The sequence below is a fragment of the Budorcas taxicolor genome, chromosome 19 (assembly GCF_023091745.1).
Source record: "Budorcas taxicolor isolate Tak-1 chromosome 19, Takin1.1, whole genome shotgun sequence".
Taxonomy (NCBI): Eukaryota; Metazoa; Chordata; class Mammalia; order Artiodactyla; family Bovidae; genus Budorcas; species Budorcas taxicolor.
In genome coordinates this window covers 33,485,659-33,511,307 of record NC_068928.1, presented here as the reverse complement: position 1 = coordinate 33,511,307, position 25,649 = coordinate 33,485,659, and the positions used below count along the sequence as shown (strand labels likewise).

The 25,649-nt window shown below is 42.5% G+C and overlaps 1 protein-coding gene across 1 annotated transcript in view; it reads right to left on the bottom strand.

The window, feature by feature from the left end:
- Positions 1-23,894, bottom strand: part of AKAP10 (A-kinase anchoring protein 10) — a 41,206-nt gene extending 17,312 nt beyond the window's left edge. The window contains exons 1-7 of the mRNA XM_052657829.1: positions 23,681-23,894; positions 15,467-15,514; positions 13,514-13,696; positions 11,228-11,764; positions 3,942-4,040; positions 1,792-1,876; positions 936-1,059 (exon numbers count right to left, since the gene is read on the bottom strand). Of these exons, the coding sequence (XP_052513789.1) occupies positions 936-1,059; positions 1,792-1,876; positions 3,942-4,040; positions 11,228-11,764; positions 13,514-13,696; positions 15,467-15,514; positions 23,681-23,768 (1,164 nt within the window). The 5' untranslated portion in view covers positions 23,769-23,894. The remainder of the gene's footprint in view (positions 1-935; positions 1,060-1,791; positions 1,877-3,941; positions 4,041-11,227; positions 11,765-13,513; positions 13,697-15,466; positions 15,515-23,680) is intronic.
- Between the last annotated feature and the right edge of the window lie 1,755 nt (positions 23,895-25,649).

The following is a 25,649-nucleotide window of genomic DNA, read 5'->3' as shown; positions in this document are numbered from 1 at the left end:
TGAAAAAATATTAAAATATTGTTTTAGGAGGGAAAAAAACAAACCAAACCAACAAACAACCCCCCCCAATCAAAACAAACAAACAACTCTAAGCAACAACAGAAACCCTACCACCACAGAGCTGAAAGCAAACTTCAGTGAACAGGAGTTAAAATTAAAGGTGGATTAGTGGTTCCTTGCTGTCAAGCATACAAAGAATAAACCAACTGGACCCAATCTCGAACACCTGATTGTTTCCACCATTCCACGCAGCCACAGCAACCTGAACAAATGCTCAATTAAACTTAAGGTAAAGAGAGGGGGTGAAAACTCGAATCAGCTAAGTAACTATACCCTGGTGAGGAGGTAGGATGCAGGTGTGGGTCTACGTGACCACTCTGTGAGACTAGGAACCTTCTACCCAGACTTCAAAGTCACTTGCTTTGCAACAATTTCATTAGCTGAAGCCTAACACACCCCATCACACTAAACTGCATGCCTCAAGGAGATGAGTTTACTCACTGCTCCTTGCAAATGCTTCGCTGGGTAATCCTATCACATGGCTAAAGAAAAATGATGACACAGCAGGAAAAAATTCACTACTTTCCCTTCTCTCTTCTTAAGTCTAGTCTGCAAACATTTATATATTGAAATCAAGTATCAAATTCTGTGGTTTTAAAACAGCTCTAAATAGTTAAAAATCTGCATTCTCTTATAAGCAGTTTAATTAGGTTTTTCAAAATTATAGAGCTATTTTACACTGAATTTTCAAGTTCTTTAATGCCATTCAAGTAATCTCGCCATTAGATACAACACAGTAATCGAGGTATTTAAACCCAACTGATGTGTTTACAAATGACTTGTCTCCTCTATGTTATTTTCCACAGGCAGGGCCCCAGCATTTACAGCTTAGAGGCTGGAATCTAACAGAGTGTGAAAGGAAATGCAGAATTTACCTCTGAGAAATAAAAGAGGGCTGACTCACAGAAGAGAATGTCAGCCAGGTAAACAGTTCCACTGGTCAGCACTTCAATCTGGTATTTACAGAAATGGTGACTTCGTAGAAACTCACTAAAGTGCCTGCATGTGGACAAAAAGGTAAAATTTGAGGGACCGACCAAGGAAAGAGCTCTGCTGGGAAGCACACACTCTTTCCACGCTGTGCCCGCTGTGCCTCACAGCCTGGGTCAGCACACCCTCCCTTCCCACGATGTCTCCCTGACTCCTCTCCCTGCAGCAACCTCTCCCCTCTCTTACTGGCTTGCAGCTCCCCTCTAGCATCGAACACATGCTACCTCCTACTGCAGTAACCAAGCAACATGCCCTATTACTCTCAGGCTGTAATCTCCTTCAGCAGGTACTATAGCTTATCATGCACAGCACCCTTTCCATAAATGTTAAATGAAAGAATGAATACGGAGATTTTTTTGAGGGCATGTGGATTTAGTGCTACAGCATCCGTTAAGCTTACAGCATGTACTAACAATCAGGATATCCACCTGAAGACACGTGTTGTTTAAGCAGATAAAGTATATCACACTACAGTCACAATCTCCCCCAGTGACTTCAGAATTAAAAACAAATTCTTTTAACTTAAATATCAACATTAAAAATACCAATCTGTTTTACTTTTACTAGGATTCATATAATTTGTATTTAAAAGAAACCATTGCCCAAGATAGTTTGAGAGGATGCCTATAAGATCCTGTAAACATTCAAAGTATTTAAACCCTCAAAGATAACTTGACTTTTTCCCGAGACTGAACCGAAATTCCCAAGACCACAGAATGTGGGAGTGTGAAACCGACGTACTCGTGCTCCATTGCACTGAAGACTATGGACTGTGCAGAAACGAAACAGTTGGGATCCACCTGCCCGTCTTCTCCACAAATCTTTGCTGTAAAAGAGATGGTAAATAACTTTTTCTCTAAATCCAAACTATACACATCTGCAAATCAAAGCAGGCAATAACTGTAAAGGCATCAGGATTAGCAGATTTTAATGCAATTAAAAGAAAATACAGGTAAACAGCTGATCATGAGGTAGGGAAAGTCTTTCTAAGCATACATGCAAAAGCAAAAATCAAAAGATTCAATATGAAATTAATTTCTATAAATTAAAACACTCCCAAAATAAAACAAAAGGGCAGACTAAGGGAAAAGATTTGCAGCATATAAGACAGTTTAAGAATGATAGATTATTTTCATTCATGTATCAAGAGCTCTTACAAACTAACAAGAAAGTCTCAAAAGAAAAACGAACAAAGGAAAGGAAAAGAAAATTCACTGAAGGACAAATATAAAATGGCCAACTTAAAAACATATGCATACTCGCTAGTAACCAAGGAAATATAATAATGGATTACAATAATGAAGCATATCACCTTTTGTCTAGGAAACTGGCACCAAATTCTTTTAACAATCCATATGCTTAATTGTTTAATGATACACACACTTGAGCATGGGCATGGGCAAACTGACCCTTGTGCTAGTGGGCATATAAACTGGCAGTTTCTAGCACAAGCTTTAAAAATGAACATATCCCCATCCCTTAAAATATGAACGTACCCTTTCAATCAGCAATTCTATTTCTAGGATGGTAACCTAAGGAACTACAGATTTATGAAAAAGAATTTTCTCTTTATCAAAAGCTCTCTCCTTTTCTCAGCTACCCCAGACAGGTTAGTTATCAATTGGTACAAACACCTAAAGGAACTGCTAGCAAACGATTTCCAACATAGGCATATTCTAATCTGTTCAGACACCTAACAGTTATCATTAGGCACAGGTGGTCTTGGGAAGTCTAGAAGATGGCAGCAACAAATTTTCACATAGAAAGAGAGGAATGACATAGAAAACCCCAAAATTCCATGACACTTGGAATGAAACTGGTTGAAAATTCCAAAATAGAAGCAGATGGGGGGGACAAGCTACCAACAGGCAGAAGGCCCGTGTGTTACAGGCGTCTGTGTGGGAGAGGAAAAGGGAAACACATGGGCAGCACCTGTCAGCCTGACGCAGACAGAAGGTGTGCACTGGGAGTGTGGTGACTGACTGAAGAAGCTTAGCTGAGACCGGGGAGGGGATCTGCTGTCCCCAAATAATGAGTAAAGACCCAAAGGGCCCCACGCTGGAAAGAACCTGCTAGGAGAGGAATAATAGGCTATACTTCATAAATCAAAACACTTAATTTTTGTGATCAAAAACTCAAAACTGAGTACTAAGACTTAATAGGAATAAATATCTATTCAATGTATAATGAACCACTTTTATCTGTGACTATAGGCATACTTGAGGTCTTTCTGATACAACATAGTAAAAGCTTTCAAACATTTTAAAAATTACAACCGACAGAAAAATTTATATACCTATGCACGATGGAAAAAAGAAACAATTTTCAGAAGTGCTGTTTGTTTGCCTTTACTACTGTGAAGCACTTTGATTTTTCTAGTCTTTTTTTGGAAGTGGGGGTGGTGGTGGTGAAGACCTAAGAGGAGACTGGTCCTAATCTGTAGCCTGAAAAACACTGCCAAATAGCCTACCAGGTAGGGTCTGGTTTCAAAGCCTAACTCTGCCATGCCTGAGCCTTATCAAGCACAAATGTTATAGACAGCAGGTGTGCACTGGCAGCTGTTACCTTCTCTGTGCTTCCTCACTTATAATAACTATTTATGCTAAAAGGTTCTTTAGAAGATTATATGAGTTTGTCCAGGGGAAGTGCTTAGAATATTGTCTGGGACACAGTAAGTACTCAAGCAAACATATGCTACTATTTTTCAAATAAAAAACTAATAATAATGAATAAGAGGGAAACTTTTTAAGTGAGCAACAGTCAGATACAATAATGTACACTGAAAACAAGACATGGAAGGGAGATGCTGAATTTCATATTCATGAAAAATTCTCTCAATAACCAAAAACAGGCTTTTTTTTTTTTTGGCCATAGCTTCAAGCACTGCTTACCTATGATGTCATTTCTCATTGCTTCTGTAATTGGTATCGGTTTAGCAGCATCTGGAGATATGTATTTGGTAAAAGTATTCACTGCATCTTGCTCTATACCTGCAAGGGAAGACAGCGACAATTTCAAAACCAAAAAGCAACTTGTACCAGTAATGGAACATATTCACCAACAGTAAGGCTTTGCTGTGGACCTAAGCATACACACAAATACACAAGTAAATAAACTTAGGACAAAACAAGCCTCTGTCACAAAGTTGCTTTTACATCCTTTGGTTGGTGGAGCAGAGGAGTTATGAGGAAGCCCCCTGCCCTTCCCGCAGTTAACAAGCTCATGAGAAACAGCAAATACTTATTCTCACACACCCTCTTTCCGTATCTCCTCTCCAAAGTCGGAACCTGAAGGATTTACACAGAGGGGGCTCAAGTTATTTACAAATCCATGCTGAAAATCGGAGAAGGCAATGACAACTCACTCCAGTACTTTTGCCTGGCAAATCCCGTGGACGGAGGAGCCTGGTAGGCTGCAGTCCATGGGGTCGCTAGGAGTCGGACACGACTGAGCAACTGCACTTTCACTTTTCACTTTCATGCACTGGAGAAGGAAATGGCAACCCACTCCAGTGTTCTTGCCTGGAGAATCCCAGGGATGGGGCAGCCTGGTGGGCTGCCATCATCTATGTGGTCGCACAGAGTCGGACACGACTGAAGCGAGTTAGCAGCACCATGTTGAAAATATTTTACCAAATTTCACATTCACGAATACATTCATCTGACCTTCAACAACCCTGGAAGGTTAAAACAGTGAGTCTCAAACTTTCTGTCTTGGGACTTTGCAATCTTAAAAATTACTGAGCTTCCATTTATCTGAGTTTTACCTACAGATAGTAAGGTATTGAAAATTAAGATGAGAAAAAATTATCCAGTTTAAATGAACAACATTAAATCTGTTAAAAGTTAACATAAACACCATTTAAAAAAAAAACTATTTCCCAAACTGAAAAAATTAATAAGAGGGTGTCATTTTATATTTTTGCAACTCTTAGTTTTCTTGATAGCAAACTGTTAAGATTCTCATATCTGCTTTGGCATTTAATCTGTTGAGCTTTTTTATTTGGGTCAAATATATATAGTGCTATCAGGATATGAGAAGAAATGTATGTATATTATATATGTTATTGTGTGTGTGTGTGTATATATAGTGTGTGTTGTTGTGTTAGTTGCACAGTCATGACCTTATGGACTGCAGCCTGCCAGGCTCCTCTGTCCATGGGATTCTCCAGGCAAGAATAGTGGAGTGGGTTGCTACTTCTTTCTCCAGGGGATCATCCCAATCCAGGGTCTCCTGCATTGTAGGCAGATGCTTTACCATCCAAGTCACAAGGGAAGCCTATGTGTATACATGTGTGTATGTACAATTTCTGTCCTGGTTCCTGGCACAGAGTTCCTAAAACCCTTGCAGCTTCCTAAGTTACAGTAGGGGCCAGAGGAACATCATTTGTTAATCATAATAAAGCTCTTTCAACCACAGGAAAAGTTTATGGACACAAAGTGACTTGTGCAGAGACGGAGATGGTTGCCAGAGAAGGAACAAGAACTCCAGCCCCACTCCCCAACCTCCAGGGAGGGTGGAGGGGGTTGTGGACCATCAAGCCAATCACCAACAGCTAATGATTTAGTCAATCGTGCTTACGTGATGACACCATAAAAACCCTAAATGAAGCAGCTCAGAGAGCTTCTGGGTACATGAATGTGTCCATGTGCCAGAAGGGAGATCGCCCCAACCCCACAGAGACAGAAGCTCCTGCACTTGGGATCCTTCTGGACTTCACCCCATGGATCTCTTCATCTAGAAACTCATTTTCCTCCTTTATAATATCCTTTTACATCACTAAACATATATAATGTGTTCCCCTAAGTTATTTGAGCCTTGACAGCAAATTAACAAAAGAGGAAGAGGCAGTGGGAATCTGATGTACAGGTGACAACCTGGGACCCATGACAGGCATCTAAAGTGGGGGACACTGCTGTGAACTGAGCCTTTAACTTGCAGGGTCGGCACTAACTCCTGGTAGTGTGAGAATGGACACTAGGTTACAATCCAATGAGAATGGAGAACTGCTTGATTTTGGACAGACACTGCTTTGGTGTGAACAGAGAAATGGTTTTCTTTATATCAAGAATATCTGGCCTCAGAGAGCTTTCCGAAGTAACTGTGGTTATATTCTTCTTTGATCCTCCTTGTGTGTACTCAGTCATAACCCCAAGGACTATGCCCCCCCAGGCTCTTCTGTCCATGGGATTTTCCAGGCAAGAATACTGGGTAGGTTGCCATTTCCTCCTTCAGAGGATCTTCTGGATTCAGGGATTGAACCCGTGTCTCCCGTATTGGCACGCAGATTCTTTACCACTGCGCCACCTGGGAAGCATTCTTCTTTGATACTATATCCAAAACTTGAAAAGTGGTAGTGTCTTAAAAGTTAATCAGAATGTAGAATCAGAAACCAAATTAATAAACTGGTTATAGTCTGTTACATTAGAATCTACTGGTCTATGTAATATGTTTAAAGAGTTTTTAACTAATGAGTGCTTTTATAGTATATATTTTCAAGTATTTTAAAAAATATTGGTTCACTAACTTATGAAGATCTTACAAATGTTGATAAATTGCATCATACAGTATAAAAAAAGAAATCACAGCATTAATATCACCAATGATCTTTTCAGAACACTCCTTAAAGCTGTCAAAGCATGTGGTAGTGAACGGAAGTTCTTCAAATTCAACGTCTCACTTGAAAACTTAAATTTTATCACTGGGGAACAACACTGCCAGCTGTTTTCCACGAAATGACAACTCATTTTACATGGCCAGAATTACTGATACCAAAACTGGACAAAAGCAGTGTAAGAAGACTATAGACCAATATCTGTCATAAACACAGGTGCAAAAATGCTTGACAAAATATTAGAAAATCAAGTCCAGCAGCATGAACAGACTAATACACCACAAGCAAATGAGGCTTACTCTGGGAATGCAAGCTTATTCAGTATTTTTTTTTTTTAATCGATATAATCCCTCAGACAAAAGAAGGAAAACCACATGGTCATATTAAATGACACAGAAAAAACATTTGAGAAAATTCAACACCATTCACGATTTAAACAATTATCTGTAATCTTTTAAACAACTCTCAGTAAACTTTTAAGAGAAGGGAGCTTCATCAACCTGATAAAGGGCATTTACAAAATCCCATAGCTAACCTCACACTTTATGGTGAAAGCCTGAGTGCTTTCTAAGATCGGGGAGAAGACAAGAATCTCAGGCAATCTACACAAAAGCGCCTAGAAATAATGAGTAAATTAGGGCCACAGAACAGGTCAACATATAAAAGTCAATCATATTTCTATATACTAGCAATAAAAAAACTACAGAAACAAAAACTTTTTAAACATACTATTTGCAATAGTACCAGAAAAGGGGGAATAACAAAACATTAAGGATCTGTACACTGAAAACCATACAACTCAAAAGAGGGTGATCAAAGAGGTAGGTAAATGGAGCAGATTCAATCTGTGGGTTTTAAGACTCAATACAGTTAAGAACGTAAATTCTCTCCAAACTGACCTGTAGGTTGAATGCAATTCCAATACAAAAAAATCTCAGCAGGTGTAAAGTTAAGTAGCTTATTTGATGTTTCTCTTGTTTCTTGAGGCAGGCTTGTATTGTTATGAACCTCCCTCTCAGCACTGCTTTTACTCAATCCCATAGGTTTGGGGTTGTTGTGCTTTCATTTTCATTTGTTTCTATGCATATTTTGATTTCCTCTGTGATCTGCTGGTTATTCAGAAGCGTGCTGTTTAGCCTCCGTATGTTTGTGTTTTTTATAGTTTTTTCCCTGTAGCTAACATCTAATCTTACCGCATTGTAAGTTAAAGAGAAACACCAATACAGTATATTAATGCATATATATGGAATTTAGAAAGATGGTAATGATGATCCTATATGCAAGGCAAAAAAGAAACACAGATGTAAGGAACAGACTTTTGGACTCTGTGGGAGAAGGCGAGGGTGGGATGCTATGAGAGAATAGCATTGAAACATGTATATCACTATATGTAAAACAGATGACCACTGCCAGTTTGATACATGAAGCAGAGCACTCAAAGCCGGTGCTCTAGGACAACCCAGAGGGATGGGGTGGGGAGTGGGGTGGGAGGGGGGTTCAGGACAGGGGAACATATGTGCACCCATGGCTGATTCATGTTGATGTATGGCCAAAACCAAACCATATTGTAATTACCCTCCAATTAATTAATTAAAATCTCAGCAGGGTTTCTTGTAGATATAGACAAGCTTATTCTAAAATTCATATAAAATATATAAGAACCTAGAACAGAAAAAACAACTTTGAAAAAGAACAAACTTGGAGGACTCAAACTACCCAATTTTAAGACTCACTACAAAGCTATACCACTTTAATTCCCCAGCAGCATATGAGACAACCATGTTCATGATGCTATTCATATCAACTATGAGCTATAATAAGCTTATACCCTTTCAGGTCAACTTCTGTTCATTTAAAAAATAACTTGTGATAGGCAAAGCTTTCTGGATTTCTCGACGGCAGATAAGGAACTGTGGACTGTAGGAGCCAGTCCAAATCAAGATGGGCAAAAGCACGAGAGAGAGAGGGCATTTACCCGAGAAAGCCCACAACCCTCATGAGACACGAGGCTTGTACTTTCATGGGCAGCTGCCCGGGACCCAAACAGGGTAGAAATTAGACCCAAACCAGGCAGAAGGCCCTAAGAGTATACAGTCCATGGTGTCTCAAAGAGCTGGACAAGACTGAGCGACACACAGAGACATAAGGCCCTAAGAGGGCAGGGCCTGAAACACACACACACACACACACACAGAAGGCCCCCCCACACACACAGCCCTAGAGGGCAGAGACACACACACACAGAAGGCCCTAAGAGGCAGGGCCTGAAACACACACACACACACACACACACACACACACACACACAGAAGGCCCCCACCGCCCCCCCACACAGAAGGCCCTAAGAGGCAGGGCCTGAAACACACACACACACAGCCCTAGAGGGCACACAGAGACACACACAGACACACACACACAGAAGGCCCTAAGAGGCAGGGCCTGAAACACACACACACACACGGCTGTTAAGAGGGCAGGAGGCCCTAAGAGGGCAGACACACGCGCGCACACACACACAGCCCTAGAGGGTGCGCGCACACACCCCCCCCTCCACGAGGGCAGACACACACACACACCCCCCCTAAGAGGCAGGGACACACCCCCTAAGAGGCAGGGACACACCCCCACCCCAAGACTGAAACTTAGACACCCACCCCTCCCCCTGCAAGATAGAAACTTAGTTTTCAGTGATACCAGGGTAGCAATGAAGTGGGTCCTGGATGCCTGGCAAAAGCAAATGCAAAGACACTCAAAAAGAACCTAATCTAATTAGAGTCCCTGAAGAATCACCAAAGATAAAATTCAAAGACATATGTATTCACAGCCAAAACCCACTAAAACCACAGCCTACCAGAAGTGTGAACCTGCAGAAACAAACCCTGAATCAGATACACAAAAGCTATAGGCACTGGGGTTATGAGATACTGACTACGTGTTTAATAAATTTAAATAAATAAAAAATGGGGTCAAAAGTAGGACAGAGGGATAAAGGAACAAGAAACTAAAAAATGACCAGGCAACCCTTTAGAAAAATATTTCTAGAAATGGAAGAATTTGCTAACTTTTAGATTAAAAATAACACTTTAAAAGACTGATTCAAGAGCAGTTTAGATCCATTTTAAGAATCAACTAACTTAAAGATCTGAAGATGTTACCACCAATCTGAAAAAGCTACATACTACAGGATTCTAAGTATGTGACATTACAGAAAATGCAAAACTATGGAGACAGGAAAAAGATTAGTGGTGGCCAGAGTGAAATGAGTGGGTATATAAACTGGTAGAGCACACAGGTTTTTAGGGCAGTGAAAATGCTCTGCCTGGTATCACAATTATGGTTACAAGTGGTTATACACTTCCCCAAACTCACAAAACATGTTAACACCAGGCGTAAACCCGAAAGTAAACTTTGGGTAACCCAATTGTGATGCCCCCAGGTAAGTTCACTGGTTGTAACAAGTGTTTCCCTCTGGTGGGGATGTTGATAATGGGGAAGTCGATGCATGTTCAGGGGCAAAGGTGTATAGGAAATACCTGTAGCTTCCCTTCAATTTTGCTGTGAACCTTAAAAAAAAAAAAACAAAAAAAAACTGCCTTAATAAAGGCTTAGTAGGAAAAAAAAGAAAAAAAGCACACAAGAAAAAATAAAAAAAGGAATGCATGTTCTGGGGAAAGGGGTGTATAGGAAATATCTGTAGCTTCCCCTCAATTTTGCTGTGAACCTTAAAAAAGAAAAGAAAAAAAAACTGCCTTAATAAAGGCTTAGTAGGAAAAAAAAAAGAGAAGATGAAAGAGGAGATGATGACAATGGGTTGGAACTGTCTAGTCAGAATTCCAGGATAACTGAAAATGAAGTGTGTAGCTTTCAAGCTAACAGAGAAGAAAAAAGAGGAGCCACAGTCCAGACGCCAGGACTTGAAGTGCAGGTCCTGCCTGGTGTACGACCTGGCAGGCTCCCCGACCTTCCCAAGCCATGGCTTCCTCACATGTAAAACGGGGTGACTGCCTACCTCACAGGGCTGCTGTGACTACTCCGTGAAATTCAAGTACAGCCCCTGACACAGAACCTGATTAATGCTGCCTGCTGTCAATTAACAAATAACTTTACCTGAAAGTTCAGTAAAAGAGCAAGAAAACTAAGACTGAGGTTGACATTAGCCTTTCTGGATAAGGATTTGATTTCAAAATCTGTGATGACCCTGGACCCTTCTTCATTTGTTAATTCTCATTTCTTTTTCTTAGGGGGTCGGCCCTTCTGTTCTTTTTTCATACACAATCCTATTCTAAAACTCCTAAATTTGGGAGAAATTACTCTAACCCTTTTAATCCCCATTCAAGTTCCACTTTGTAAGTAGATTTTTAAAAATATATTTGTTTTTATCTATTTGGCTGCAACAGATCTTATTGTAGCATGTGGGAGGGATCTTGAGCTCCTCAGCCAGGGATCGGACCCAGGCCCCCTGCATTTGGTTTCTGCAATCTTAGCCACTGGACCACCAGGGAAGCCCCTAAATAGATTGTAAAAACAAAAACAGGATAAAGAGAGACAACACCACACACTTACTTTTCATTAATTTTCCTGATAATTCCTTCAGTGGAGAAGATGGACTACTTCTACTGGCTACCGTGAGCCTGGAGGACTCCTGGGTTTCCAGGGAGCCCCGATGAGTTCCTGTCCTGGCTGTCTCCAGGTGGAGCAAATGGGCACTATCACTCTCCTGGGAAAGCAAGTGGTTCTGGGAGTTGCTAGTTCTATTATTTAAGTCAATTCCTTCCAGCTGGGCTGAGCCAGAATCCTCCAACCTCCTGTTAAGAGACTCAGTTACAAAAGCTGCTGTGGTTTCGGGCTTTTTAGATGGAGAGACAGGTTCAGCCAATGAGCTCTGCTTCACCGTGTTCAGACTGTGTGCCCTTATTCGGGACCAAGTTGTGGAGTGAAAACTTTCAGCCTCCAACCAAAACTTAACCAAATGCTCCATTCTCCGAAGTTCCATGAACTGAATGAAGTAAGGGAGGACCACGGTGTCATGCAAGACTTGCTCAAGGGTCTTTGAAAGACTTGATTTGGCCTCCTGAGTCTGGTAGTCCAGACAAGATCTGCCTAAAGGAAGAAAAGAGTCAGCAGTTCAATAACAGATAACAACCCGCTAAAGCTTATTTAAATTATTAGAAGGGTCTTTGTTACTCGATTAATCCTCGTATCTCTTGTCATGGCAATTCAAATCATGTAAATTCTTAAGGGAAAAAAATCTTATAATACCAGTTCCAAAGGAAAGAAAGACCAATAAAAATATTTTAAAAGCTCAATCTCATTAAAAATCTCAGAAAAGCAAATTAATACATACCTTTTGCCTATCAAACTGAAAAATGGGTTTAAAAAAAATAACAAGAACTAACAAGGGCATAGCAAAACAGATGATGAAAAACATTAAATGACAAAATCTTTTTGGAGGATTCAGTAACAGACAGCAAAGTCTTAGCCATCAGGGTAATTTTCAATCCAGTAACTCTATTTCTAGGACCTTATCCTGAAGAAAAATTGTGGATACAGCTAGAAAGGTGTTATGAACTCTTAGCCTCATTTATAACAGAATAGTTAGATCTGGGATTTTATCTTGAAAAATTAAACCAAAGTTAATAAAACAAAGTTTATTTCACATTTAACTAAATTTAGGTTATGACTATAAACACAAGTTAATTATTAGAAGAAAGAAAAAACTAAGAAAATATTAACTTTCACAGCACGACACAGAGAGACTCATTTTTATAAAATTAACTGAGGGCCTCATCTGCTTTTCAAAAGGGCTTTTCTTCACCCTTTGTTGTTTCTTCTGAAGCACCTCATGTACCACCCCTGCTGACTGTCCTGACTTCAGTGTTAACTAGTCCTTTGTTGTCAACATCTCTTAATGAACTTCGGGAAATCTTGAGCCTCTGAAAGACTTAATTTTAAGTACCCTTTACCCAGTCTTGGAGGAGGAAATGGCACCCCACTCCAGTATTCTTGCCTGGAGAATTCCACGGACAGAGGAGCCTGGCGGGCTGCAGTCCGTGGGGTCACAAAGTTCGGACACGATTGAGCGACTAACATACACATGCCCAGGCTCCCCTGCGGTATCAAGATCACACTAAGACACTGACACAATTCATCTGTCTTATCCAGACTTCCCCAGTTTCACCAGTACTCACTGTATGCGCATTTAGTTCTCCGTGTTTCTATCATGTGAGTAGACTTGTATAAACATCAAGACAGAACAGCTCCAGTGACACAAGGATCCCTTTGTGAGGCCTTTTATAACCAGCTGCCATCCCTAACCATTGGCCAATACTCATCTACCTGTTCTTCATGTCTATCATTTTGTCATTTCAAGAACTGTCTTGAATATACTGTCTCTCAATATATATTGTCTCTCAATATATATTGTCTCTCAATATAATTCCCTTGAGATTCATCCAAGCTGCTATGTGTAAATAGGAGTGGCTATTTCTCTGCATCTATATTAACATTCCAATTATCAAGCTTTAAATACTTGCTAATGTGTTGGGAGAACATAAACTCATTATTTTAATTCGCACTGCACTGAGTATTAGTGCAGTGAGGCATCCTTTTCACCCATTCAGTGGCCAAATGTATTTCTTCTTCTGGAAATGGCCCATTATTCTACTGGGCATGCTTTTTATATTTACAGGAGGACAATACGGAGCCATCCATTACACTAGCTGTTAGTCCAGTTTAAACATTTTTTTTCAAAGCCCCAGGCAATATGGGTCAGTATCCTCTGGCAGGAACTTCACACTTTATACTCAAATCCCTCCTCCTAGAAGTTAACAAAAACTGAGAGTCACTCACCCAGGTCCCCAAAGTGAGCGGCCTCCATGTGGCTGGGCTGTTTCTTAAGTGTTGCGGTCCTGCTACTTGAAAAGGAGTCCATGTTGGCAGAAATGGCATTGATTGCAACATGACTTGGTCCCGCAGCCTCCAGCAAGGCATGATTTTTAGTGCTTTTTTGTGGGGAATGTACGGATATTGAAGCTATAATTTTTCAAAAAATTGTTAAAAATTAAACACAATTTGATAGTCTAAAACTGTCTCCTAAAAGGGCTTTAAGGAACTTTAAAAATTAGATTTTGTAACACCTCTCTTGAGTAAGCATATACACTCAACAAAAAATTCTTACGGAAAAGGTCAATTAACCAAGCAGCAGAAAATTGGAAAGAAACTCCCTATTACTTATATATAACTCTCAAAATACTGTGCCAAAAGTAGAACTCAGAAGAGAGATCTTTCTCTGAGAAAGTTCTCTTTGAGAACCTCTAGGAGTCCAACATGACTGAGCGACTTCACTTTCACGCACTGGAGAAGGAAATGGCAACCCACTCCAGTGTTCTTGCCTGGAGAATCCCAGCGACAGGGGAGCCTGGTGGGCTGCCATCTCTGGGATCACACAGAGTCGGACACGACTGAAGTGACTTAGCAGCAGCAGCAGCAGCGTACCAAAGGCAGCAAACATCTCGAAATATGGACCTTTTTCAATTTCTTAATCCTAGCTTGCGGGCAAGTGACAAATTAAATTCCAAAATAAAATTTTAGATTATCAAAAGAATTAGAACAATACCCTTCAGTATTGCTTATTTTATTTTTTAACTGAGTAACATATTCTGTTTACTTTTTACTTTTTAACTGAGTAACAAAATAAGTATGCTTATTTTACTTTTTAACTGAGTAACAAAATTTCACCATCTAATAAAAACTGATCAAAGTTCAAGCTGCTTAAAGATAAAGCACACTTAAAAATTCACAAAATATATTTTCTTTTGTAGCCTAAAGAAACATTAATATTCTGTTGACTTCAGGATAAAGAGGAACTCATCAAATTCACATGGTCAAAGTAACCCTATGAATTAATTGCTACAGCTGAATTAAAATTCCACTCATCCCACTTATTCCACACAAATATCAGAAGACTCTCATGAAAGGTCTTTAAGAGGTTTTGGTTTATTGCACTGAACCCACATGGAATCTACCTGACTTTAAATTATCAGAAACAAGCAGAGAATAAGGCTTATTCCCTAATCTTACAAATCTCTTAAATTATAATCAGTGTCCCTCTCACAAATTGAGCATGTGGAGTTAATACTCAATGCTAGCCACACAACATGCAAACATTTAAAAGAAAAATCTAAAGAATATCAATCTACAGTATTTGTATAAATTACATCTATGAAAATTATATACCATGGACATGGATGTAATTTTCATTACAATTTTCCCATTCCAAAATTTTTGTACATTGACATAATGAAATTAGTCAAAACTACAGCCAAGATGACAGTCTTAAAAAAAAGCAGGCTCTTACCTACAAATAAGGACAATATATTGATTCCAATAAAGAACTCTGAATAAATTTTAAATTAGGGCCATTCGTTCAAAGTAATAAAGTGAAAACAGTAAGCATCCAGACCCCAGATAAACCTCAGAAAACCAAGCTTTATAAGTCAGTGGTCAGACTGCTCAGTAAAGAGTATTTTCTGCTTTTAGTTTTTTAAAATAAAGTCAATCAATTGCTTTTAGGGAATCACTGAAATGCGTGATTAGCAAGGAGGACACTGGTTCCCTGGAATCACCAGGACAGCCAATGAATGCTCAGTAAAAGCCTAGCATATGCTGGGTGTTGAAAGATACACCAACTAACAGGGAAATAAGTCACAATCATGAGTAATTATAAAAGAAGGCAGGGACGACCAACAAAAAGGGAGAATGCAACAGGATTAAAGAGCTCATAACTGCGAAGCGCTGACTCACCTTTGACTGACTTGACATCTGGGGTCTTCTCCTGCTCTTTGCTTTTCACTGGAAGAGAGGAGGGCAGCATGATCAACTTCTTCAAATGCCCCCTCCACTAAAACTCAGGCCAGCTCTATTCCAATAGGTGAGTGTGTACAAAGTTCCTACACAAAAGGGCGAGCTGCCCTGGAGCAGGGCAGGGCAGCTGTCAGGGGAAGTTTCCCTTAGAAGTGACCTCTGAATGGCATTTGATCAAGAAGGCTGAGTGATTAAGGAAAGATGAGGTCAGGACACCTAGGTTCAAATTTGGGCTCTCCCATGTGATCCTGGACCAGTTACTTTAATTCTCGGGGTCTCAATTTCCTTGATGTACAAAACCTGGTCATTCTTATGAGCTAGTGAAGAGTCATTTCAACAGGCAGGATTTCAACTTTGGTCTGTGGGACCAGAGAAATCACTCTTCTACCCTTGGTTAGGGCTTCCCTTGTAGCTCAGTCAGTAAAGAATCTGCCTGCAGTGCAGGAGACCTGGGTTCGATCCCTGGGTCGGGAAGATCCCCTGGAGAAGGAAATGGCAACCCACTCCAGCATTCTTGCCTGGAAAATCCCACGGACAGAGGAGCCTGGTGGGCTGCAGTCCACGGGGTCGCAAAGAGTTGGGCACGACTGAGCAGCTAACACTTACCCTTGGTTAAAAGCCTGCAGAATGACTGTGTGATTAAGATAACGTGTGTAAATGAGTGTCTTAGAGGCACCTCCTACTCCATACACCAGAACTCAACATGTACATTCCCAGCGACGTCTCTCAGTACCCATTCCCGTGCTGGGGTGACTGATGTTTGCAGCCGCCTCAGCTGCATCTGCCAACTGACTCCATCTCCCTCTTGAAAAGTGAATTTGGTATGGCTTCTGTGAAACCCCACTCCTCGTTTTCCAGAGGCTCCTTCTCAGCTTATCCCTGGCCAACTTCTCCACCAGCTGGGAGTTTCTCAGGGACAAGATTGGTCCCCCTTCTCTCCACTCCACGTACATATGTACTTCCTTGCTGATCTCAGCTATTCTTCAGGCTTTCAATACCACAGACATGCTGTAACTCCCAAAGTACTCTCTCTAGTCTGAGTACTTTTTGATCTCAAATTCATAGTTAACTACCTTTCTGCCATCTTCCATAATTCCACTGCCTAAATGGGACATACCATCTTTCCCCAAACCTGCTCCTAAATCAATCTTTTTCTCCTCTCATAAATGATTCCACTGTCCACTAGCTTCTCAGGCCAAAACTCTGGGAGTCATCTTCCACACTGTCTCTTGATCACCTTCAAACCACTTCTAAGAACAACTGGTTCCACCACCAAGTACCTGAGAGGTATATTTTATTGTATGCAAACTTTAAATTTTGATGTTGTCAAACTTACATTATGTGGATTGAATTTTCCTAAGTCTTATTTCTTACCCCTGTATTTTCTTCTGTATGATTTCAAACTTCGCTTTTTCAAATTCTGGGCTCCAATTCACCTGGCATTTATTTCTGTACTATAAGGGATAGCAAACTACAGCCCAAGGGCCAAGTCCAGCCCACCACCAGTTTTTCATAGTGTTTCTGTATAGTCTATGGCTACAAGGATAGAGGAGAGTGAGGCAGACCAAATAGCCTTCAAAGCCTAAAATATTTACTATCTGTTTTTTTTACAGAAAAAGTTTGCTGACCCCCTGATGTACATAATGAGGAAGTCTTAATTTTCTTTTTTTTGAGGGGGGGGCAGCGGGATAATAAACACAATTTACTGATTAGTCCAATCTTTCCCAAATGAATAGGAACTTTTTACATACGTTCCCATACATATGTGGGTCTGTTTCTGGGCCTACTGCTGTAATTACTAACTATGTAATAGGCTCTGCCAGAGCCAAGCCCTCCATCATATTCTTTTTTCAAAACTATCTTTCATATTAATTGTAGGACCTACTTGTTCTGATCCTAAAACCCTCATGGTAATTTCTTTTTAAACATTAAGCACTGACTTGATCAATCTTGGAGAGAGTTCACATCTTTCTGGTATTGAGTCTTTCTATTATGAACATAGTATACCTCTACTTATCTGGGTCTCCTTTTAGGTCCACTTGTATTTTGTAAACTCCATAGAGATTTCAGTCTTTTATTTTTACTGGCTACAGGGATACAACTGAGTTTCAAATACTTATTCTAATGATATATGTGTAAATTTTCTTAAACTTTCTGTGTACACAATCAGATTATCTATGAATAATGACTCTTGTTCCCTTTCCCTTGCAAAACTTTTCCTTTTTTTTATGTGTGTGCTATTGTGAAGACTATGTTAGTTTTCTTTTTGTCTGTATAACCCTGATCTATATTCTCATCCTTTTAAGTTTCCTATGCTCTTTTTAACATTTAAACAGTATAGGTTAGGAAACCAATATGAAGATAACCATCTCTTTATTGTCCAGGTCATTCATTTCTGTTTATTGTGATTACTATTCTTTATTTCCAAAAAAGAATTTTCTTAAAACTCAATTACAACTACACACCTGTTGACTTCTCCTAGTAATTCTGTTTATTTTACTTTATGTATTTTGAGACTGATTTTAGGTACAAGCCAGTTCAGAATTTTATCTTCCTAGTATTCTATTCATTTTACCATACTTTACAGACTTTTTTTTTTTAGCCCTAATAGTATTTTATGCTTTAAAGTATTTCAAATACTTCACAAGCTTTCTTCTCTTTGAATCCATTTATTTTCAACTTCTCTATGTCTTTATGTTTTTGTTGTGTTTCTGGTAAATAGCTGGGTTTTCGATTACTATCCAACCCAAGTCATTACTTTTTAGTCCACCTTTCAATGGACTTTTACTAGATTTTTAGCCATTGAGACTTCATTTACATTTATTGTCATTTATTTCTACCACCTTATTTTGCGCTACTGACTCTTCTTGTATTTTTTAAAATTATTATGAAACATTTAAAATAGAGGCAAGGCAGGTTGAGCAAATCTTAACATTATACCATATTTGCTTCAGAACAATTTTTAAAGGAAATAAAACACTGCAGGTACAACTCAAGTCCCTCTGTGACCTCATTCCCTTTCTCCCTAGAGAAACAATTTCAGAAAGTGAATGTTTAAGGTTTCCATCCACACTTTTACTATTTACCATATTTATGTATTCATAAGCAATATATCGGAGAAGGAAATGGCAACCCACTCCAGTGTTCTTGCCTGGAGAATCCCAGGGACGGGGGAGCCTGGTGGGCTGCCGTCTATGGAGTCGCACAGTCAGACATGACTGAAGTGACTTAGCAGCAGCAGCAAGCAATACATAGCATTGTTTGAAGGTTTTAAACAAGTGGTCGTACCAATTGCCATTTCCAGCAGCTGCTGCTGCTAAGTCGCTTCAGTTGTGTCCGACTCTGCGCGACCCCATAGACGGCAGCCCACCAGGCTCCCCCGTCCCTGGGATTCTCCAGGCAAGAACACTGGAGTGGGTTGCCATTTCTTTCTCCAACTTGTCCAAGTGAAAAGTGAAAGTGAAGTCGCTCAGTCGTGTCTGACTCTTCACGACCTCACGGACTGCAGCCTACCAGGCTCCTCCTCCCATAGGATTTTCCAGGCAGGAGTACTGGAGTGGGGTGCCATTGCCTTCTCCACAGCATATCCTAATTAAATCTTGATACAGTCAGGCTTTAATCTCAACTCCTAAGAACTCCACTCCTGCAAGTAACATTTCTTTCCTGTATCATTTTCTCTGTCTCTACTGAGTTCTTTCTATCAGCCGACAAACAAACTGAGCATCTTTTATTTTAAAAATAACAAAAAACACCCCTTACCCTAAAGGCCCCTTTCAGTTATTGGCCTTGTTTTTCCCTCTTAACTGCAAATTTTCTTGGTTATTCTTTTTACTTTCCCCACTTTACAGTCTCCCCTCAACCCGTTCCACTGACGCTACATTTATAAAAGTCATCAGTTACTTCCATGTTATCAAAATGAACTGCTATTTCTATTTACCTCAACCTTGTAAGTGTCATTAAATACAGTACTCCCTACTTTTTGAAATACTATCTTCTCTTAGCTTTCAAGACACTCCACTCCTATATCACTTCGCATTTTCTTTTCTAGTCTCCTTGGCCAACGGCTCATGTTCCTCAACTTAACTTCTAAAAGCTCAATTAACTCCAGCGCTCTCTCCTTGTCTATAGTATGGCAGGATATGCTATCTCCCACTGAACTCATTCTCCCCTTCTGAGCAAGAGATCTGTAGCCTGGCACACAGTTGGCTAGCTTCTCTCTGTTTCCCAAAGCCCTTCAGTTAGCTGGGACCACACGACTAGGTTCTCAGCAATTAAACATGAACAGGAGCAGTATTTGCCATTTCTGGCCAAAGCTTCTCTTTTCCCTTATTATGGGTCAGAAAGCTGACAGAAGGGGCTATGACCTGGCTTTATAACATGCAATATACCTTAAGAGAAAGAGGAATAAGACAATAGTAGGAAAATGATCCCTGAATGGTCAGGAAGGAAAGCCACCTGATGACCAGGGAACTGGACTGTTACACAGAGAGAAATAAAGGCCTATCTTGTTTGAGCCATTGTACTCGTTGTGTCTCTCTGTCATGGAAGCTTAGCCTTTCAACGTAACTAATTCATATATTGTATGTCTTCCCTAGATAATCTCACCCAGTCCTATGTCTTTAATCATTATTTATGCAAAATACTTTTAAATTCAGATAGAGAACTCAAGTTCTGAGCTCTTTTCAGAACTACAGACTAGTACATCCAACTGCCTCCTTGACAGATCCACATGGACTCACAACAACTGAAGGAGAACTCTAGATTCTTCCTACCCTAAGCTCTGAATTTTCCACAACTTTCCCAGTTTTCCTTCACTCCAGTTACTTACTCAAGCCATGATTTCTCTATCTCCAAGACCGCCCCAATGCCCTCTTCTCTCCGTCCTTAAGCTGCAGCCTCCTCTCCGTCCTGGAACAAAGCCAGCTCGTTCCTACCCCAGGACATTTGTACTACCAGTTCCCTCCAGCAAGAATACAGTTCCTTTCACCTTTACAAGGCTGGCTCTTTCCTCATGGAGACCTCAGTTTAAATACCATCTTCCCAGACAAGCCTTCCCTCTCTATCCAAATACAAACTGCCACCTGGTAAGCTGCTCCTGTATCATTGTTTAAATTCCCTGCACATCATTTATTACCTTCTGGAATTTTTCTTACTTTCATTCACTTACTCAACAGATATTTACTAAATTCCTAACTATATCCCAAGCACTGATCTAGACTTGAGGGTACGGCCATGAACAAAAGTAAGCTTCCTTCCTAATAAAACACATGAGTCAGCAGACGGTGATAAACGCTACAGAAAAAAATAAATAAATAAATAAACCAGAGCCACAGGAAGGGAGTGCAGGGGCTGGGGGCTGCAATCTTCAGCAGGCTGGTCAGAGAACCCTTCACTAAGATGTCAATTAATCAAAACCCTGCAGGAGAAGGGGGAAGAAAATAGGCTTGCATCTGTAGGAAGAGGTTTCCAGCCAGAGGGAACAAGTGCAAAGGCCCTGACGTGGGAATGTATTTAACAAGGTGGCCAACATACATGGAAGAGTGCTGGAGAAAGGGAGCAGATGAACACAGAGGAGAAACAGGACCTAGATTATGTAGGGCCATGGACAGGAAACCACTGAGGGCATCTGAACAGAGGTGTGGTATAATGCAGTTTGAAAACACACAGGGGGATCAAAAATGGAGGAAGGGAAACCAAATTGAAGCCTAAAGCAAAATAACGCTGTTTCCTTGATCTTCATAAAACCAGCTTCCTCTTGACATTTAAGCTGAGATCTGAATGACAACCCTTCAGAGGACTTCATTAACCACCCAAACTAAATAGAGATGCCAGGGTGTTCACGGTCAGGGATGGTGAGAAGTGATTGGATTTGGGCTATATTCTGGGGTTGACCTAAAAGATTTGCTGATGGATCAGATATAGAGTAGGAGAGAAAGAGGTTGAAGAAAGTACTAAAGTTTTGGCCTGAGCAATTAAAAGGCCAGAAAGGCAATTTATCAAGATACTGAAAAACAGATGAAGGAAGGCTAAATCTAAAGTGAAATTTTAGATACAGGAAGTTGTTTATCAGTTGACCTCCTAGACACCTACTGTTGTTTGTTGTTGTCGTTTAGTCACGCAGTCACGTCTGACTCTTTGCAACCCCAGGGACTGTAGCCCACCAGGCTCCCCTGTCCATGAGCTTTCCCAGGCAAGAATACTGGCGTAGGTTGCCATTTCCTCCTCCAGGGGATCTTCATGACCCAGGGACTGAATCCATATCTCCTGCACTGCAGGTGGATTCTTCACTGCTGAGCCACCTGGAAAGCCCAGACATCTATGGCGTAGAGGTAAAAAGTGGACCAACAGCTGGATATGGAGTCTGGATTCAGGGAAGAAAATCCAAGCTGGAGATGTAAATCTGGGAGTCATCGGCATTAGAAACTGGATGGGAGCCCTAAATAGGACCATCTCCAGTTTCTATTCTTGTTACAGTCTCCAAAAAACATCTAGAATGATCTTTACAAAGCAAAATGAGATCAAATCACTCCTCTTTAAAATTTTAAAATATTGTCTCTGCACTTGGAATAACACCTTTCCGTGACCTACAAAGCTCCGAATCATCTGATCCTTGTGTACCTCTCTGAACTGCAGTCACAGTGGGCTTCTTTTCTGTCTTGAAGGACACCAAACTCTTGCCACCCAGCCTTTGAACACTATTCCCTGTGCCTGGAATGCTCTTCCCTGGCCTCTATACATCACCTCTTCCTGTTTCTTCAGCTCTAAGTTTCAAGGTTGTCTGCTGAGGCCTTTGACTAACATCAAATCGAAATATGTCTCTTCTCTCAACCTCTCTCTTTCATAACTCTTTATTCAATTTGTAAACCGAGAGAGAGAGAGAGAGAGAGAGAGAGAGAGGTTTATTGTCTACCCCAGCAGACAACAAGCTCCTTGGAAATACGGATTTTCTCTTATGCAGTGCTCAATACTGAGGGCCTAGCACAGTGCCTGGCAACGAGGAGACATTCAAAAGTATTTGCTGAATAAATAGACAACAGGCTATGTGCAACCTGCAATTTGCCTCATTATACCATTATATGTAGAACACTCCTTACCCTAAAAAAAACACCCCAAACCAATCATTTCAACACTGTCAAACAAATTAGAGAGCTACACAACCATACCAAAGTACCTTACCAACACAGCTTCCTTGTACCATTTTACCACTTTCATTCATTCAGAGTGGTTTTCATTCATTCATCATGGTTTCATTCACTGATCACATGGCATCAGTTACTAAAACTCCGTGTGTACTTAAAAGGAATTCTTTATAGAGTTGAATGGGGTCTTTAGGAATCATCGAATTCTCAGCTGAGAGGAAAGTGGGTCAACATTTTTCTGTCCCAGATGACAGACCTAGTAGCAGAGCTGTCACATAAACCCAAGTCTGACTTAGTTCAGTGCTTTCCCCAAACCTGTATTTGTCTGGGAAATTTTACCTGAAGCAACAAGAATCGAGACAAGTATCACTATCATCCCAAAGACCCACACTCGTCCATCCTGGATACATACTCATAACGAAATGCCAATAACCTTACCCAAACTCAAAAGGAAGTTGCCTCTACTCAAAAAACTGGGCAGCTACTACTACTGAAAACCAGAAATATCAATATAAGCAGTTTGTCTATAAAGTTAGGATTGCAGTAGCAAGTAAACTTGCTAAGTCATCAAAAGGACTCTTCATTAGGGAACTTCTAGCCGTAAGTTATGTCATGTCATTTTAGCAACAGCAGAACCCCCCTCCCCCCATAAAGGGGAAACTGGAAAAGAGCACTCGTTGAAGAAGACAATTTTTTCACATGTTGCTTTTAGACACAAACCCCTAGATAGTCTGAAAAGTCCGAGACTTCCGTAATACATTTCCATTTTCTGGTATAAACGCACCACCCCCACCCCACCCCCTGCGAAAAGCTGTGTGTCTGCAGAAGGCATGCCCCAAGCGGGTCCCGGCACACACTTCGGGACCGGCCGGCGTTCGCCCGCGAGGAGGCCCAGCTCCCTCCCACAAGCCCGCCGGCCCGGAGCGCAGGCCGTCCGACCTCGCGGAAGCGAAGGCCTCGCTGCCCGAGGGCCCGCCGCCCGCCGCCCCAAGCCCGGCCCCGCGCCCCTCGCTACCTTTCCGCCGGAAGAAGGACATGGCGGGGCCCGGGTCGGGGCGGAGGGCGCGGGGGGATTGCCGCGGGGAGGGCCCGGCTCCCTTCATTCAGCAACCGGCCCGGACTTCCGGGTCCGCAGCGGCCGCCGCGCTAGCCAGAAAGGAGACTCGTCTTCCGGGTGTGGGCCCCGCAGCCTCCTCGAGACGCGCGGGAAGCTCCCGCCGCCATGTTACCAAGCCGCCCGCCCGGAGTTCCGGTCCTTCGCCGCGCGGGGCTTCACGGGAGGCCGCGCGCCGGCCCCGCCCCCCGCCACGCCTCCTCGCCTCCTCCCGCGGCTGGGCTTCCTCCCGCGGTGGGGCCCGCGCCCGCGCCGCCCACGGGACGCGCGCGCTACCTGCACCCGGCCCTGGACCCCGCGGCTCTCCTGTTCCTGGGCGGTGCGAGGGTGGCCCCTGGCAAGCCTCTGACCCGGCCGAGTGTGGCCCGCACCCCGCGCTCCCAGGGATCGGACCCTGGCGTGGATCTCGGGATGCGGACTGGGTCCCAGGATGCATGCTCGAGGCACCACCTGTCCCCGCTACTTCGGCCGTGGAGGAGATGCGTTGGGCTTATTACAAGACGCGATCAGCTCTGAAAGGACAGCAACATAAAAACCTCGCCGGTATTTACCGGGCGGACTCCAAGGAGCATCCTTCCAGCCTCCTTCAAATGCCATTTTCCTAGAAACCTCTGACCTCCCTCGACCCTAGAAGCAGAGACGAACCTCCCACCCTTGGGGCCTCTCCCGCAGAACTGGGAATCCCAGTAGCCTCGCTCGTGTGCGATGGAGGAGCCTGGAAAAAAGCAGCAAATCAATAAATGGGTTTTTCAGTCAGTGAAGTCCATCAAGTGATGGACAGAGCAACGGAGGTCCAGAGAGAAGAGGCAGCTGGTCCAAGGTTATTCAGGGTGTCGGTGTTGAGACTAGAACCCGGGGTCTAGTCACGATATAATCAGAGCAGGTTAATAGATTTGTTTGGGTTTGGTCCCTGAGTGGGGAAAATCCCCTGGAGGAGGGCATGGCAACCCACTCCAGTATTCTTGCCCGGAGAATCCCATGGACAGAGGAGCCAGGCGGGCTACAGTGCGTGGGGTCGCAAAGTCAGACACGACTGAGCGACCAAACCACAGGGGCGTGTGCGGTAACGACAGCGGACATGTATGGAAAGGTCACTGCGCAGGTGCCAAACTCTCCGGACACATGACGACCCTTGGGGAGTCGGTGGGAGAACCAGGCGCAAAGAGATAACCTGCCCAAGGTCACGGCCTAACCAGAGGCGAAGTGTGTGGGACCTCAGACCTAGAGAGTCGGCTCCAGAGCCAAGGTCAAGCCTCTTCCTGGGTAAGGACAGTGTCCGGGCAGGAGCAAGAGGCTGCCGCGTCTCCGGATGTCCGAGTGTGTCCTCCCTGACCTGAGCAGGTGCTAGGAATGGACCTCTGTCTGACCGCGGAGTCTTCAAGGGGTCCGAGAGGCTCCCCCACTGATCGGAAGGGCGCTGACCCCAGCCTGGCGCAGGGGAATCACTCTCTAAGGTCTGTGGTGGGTGAAACCCGGGGTCCTGCCCCCCTTTTCCGGGAAGGGGAGTTGGGCTGACGTCCAGGGCCAGTGGGGAGGGAGTGGGTCTCTGGGTTCCCGGCTTGGTCGGTGTAAGCGGTGAGGGACTTCCAGCAGGAGTCTGAGGGCGAGGCGGCTGCACTCCAAGCAGGGAAGTGCGGCGCCGTTTCTCGGGAGTCCAAGTCGAGGAGTGCGAGGCATGCCTCCAGTATCTCTGGGAGGGGAGCGTGAGGGATGTAGGGGTAGCGCTCCAGTCCCTCTAAATCTCCTTCCTCTTTTCTCCAGCACAGATTCAATGTAAAGAGCTGAGTCCTATCGCGCCTTCCAGTGTGATATCCGCGCTGGAGGCCAAAATTCTGCCAATTTTATTCCCGAGACCAGAAAGCGTCCCAGT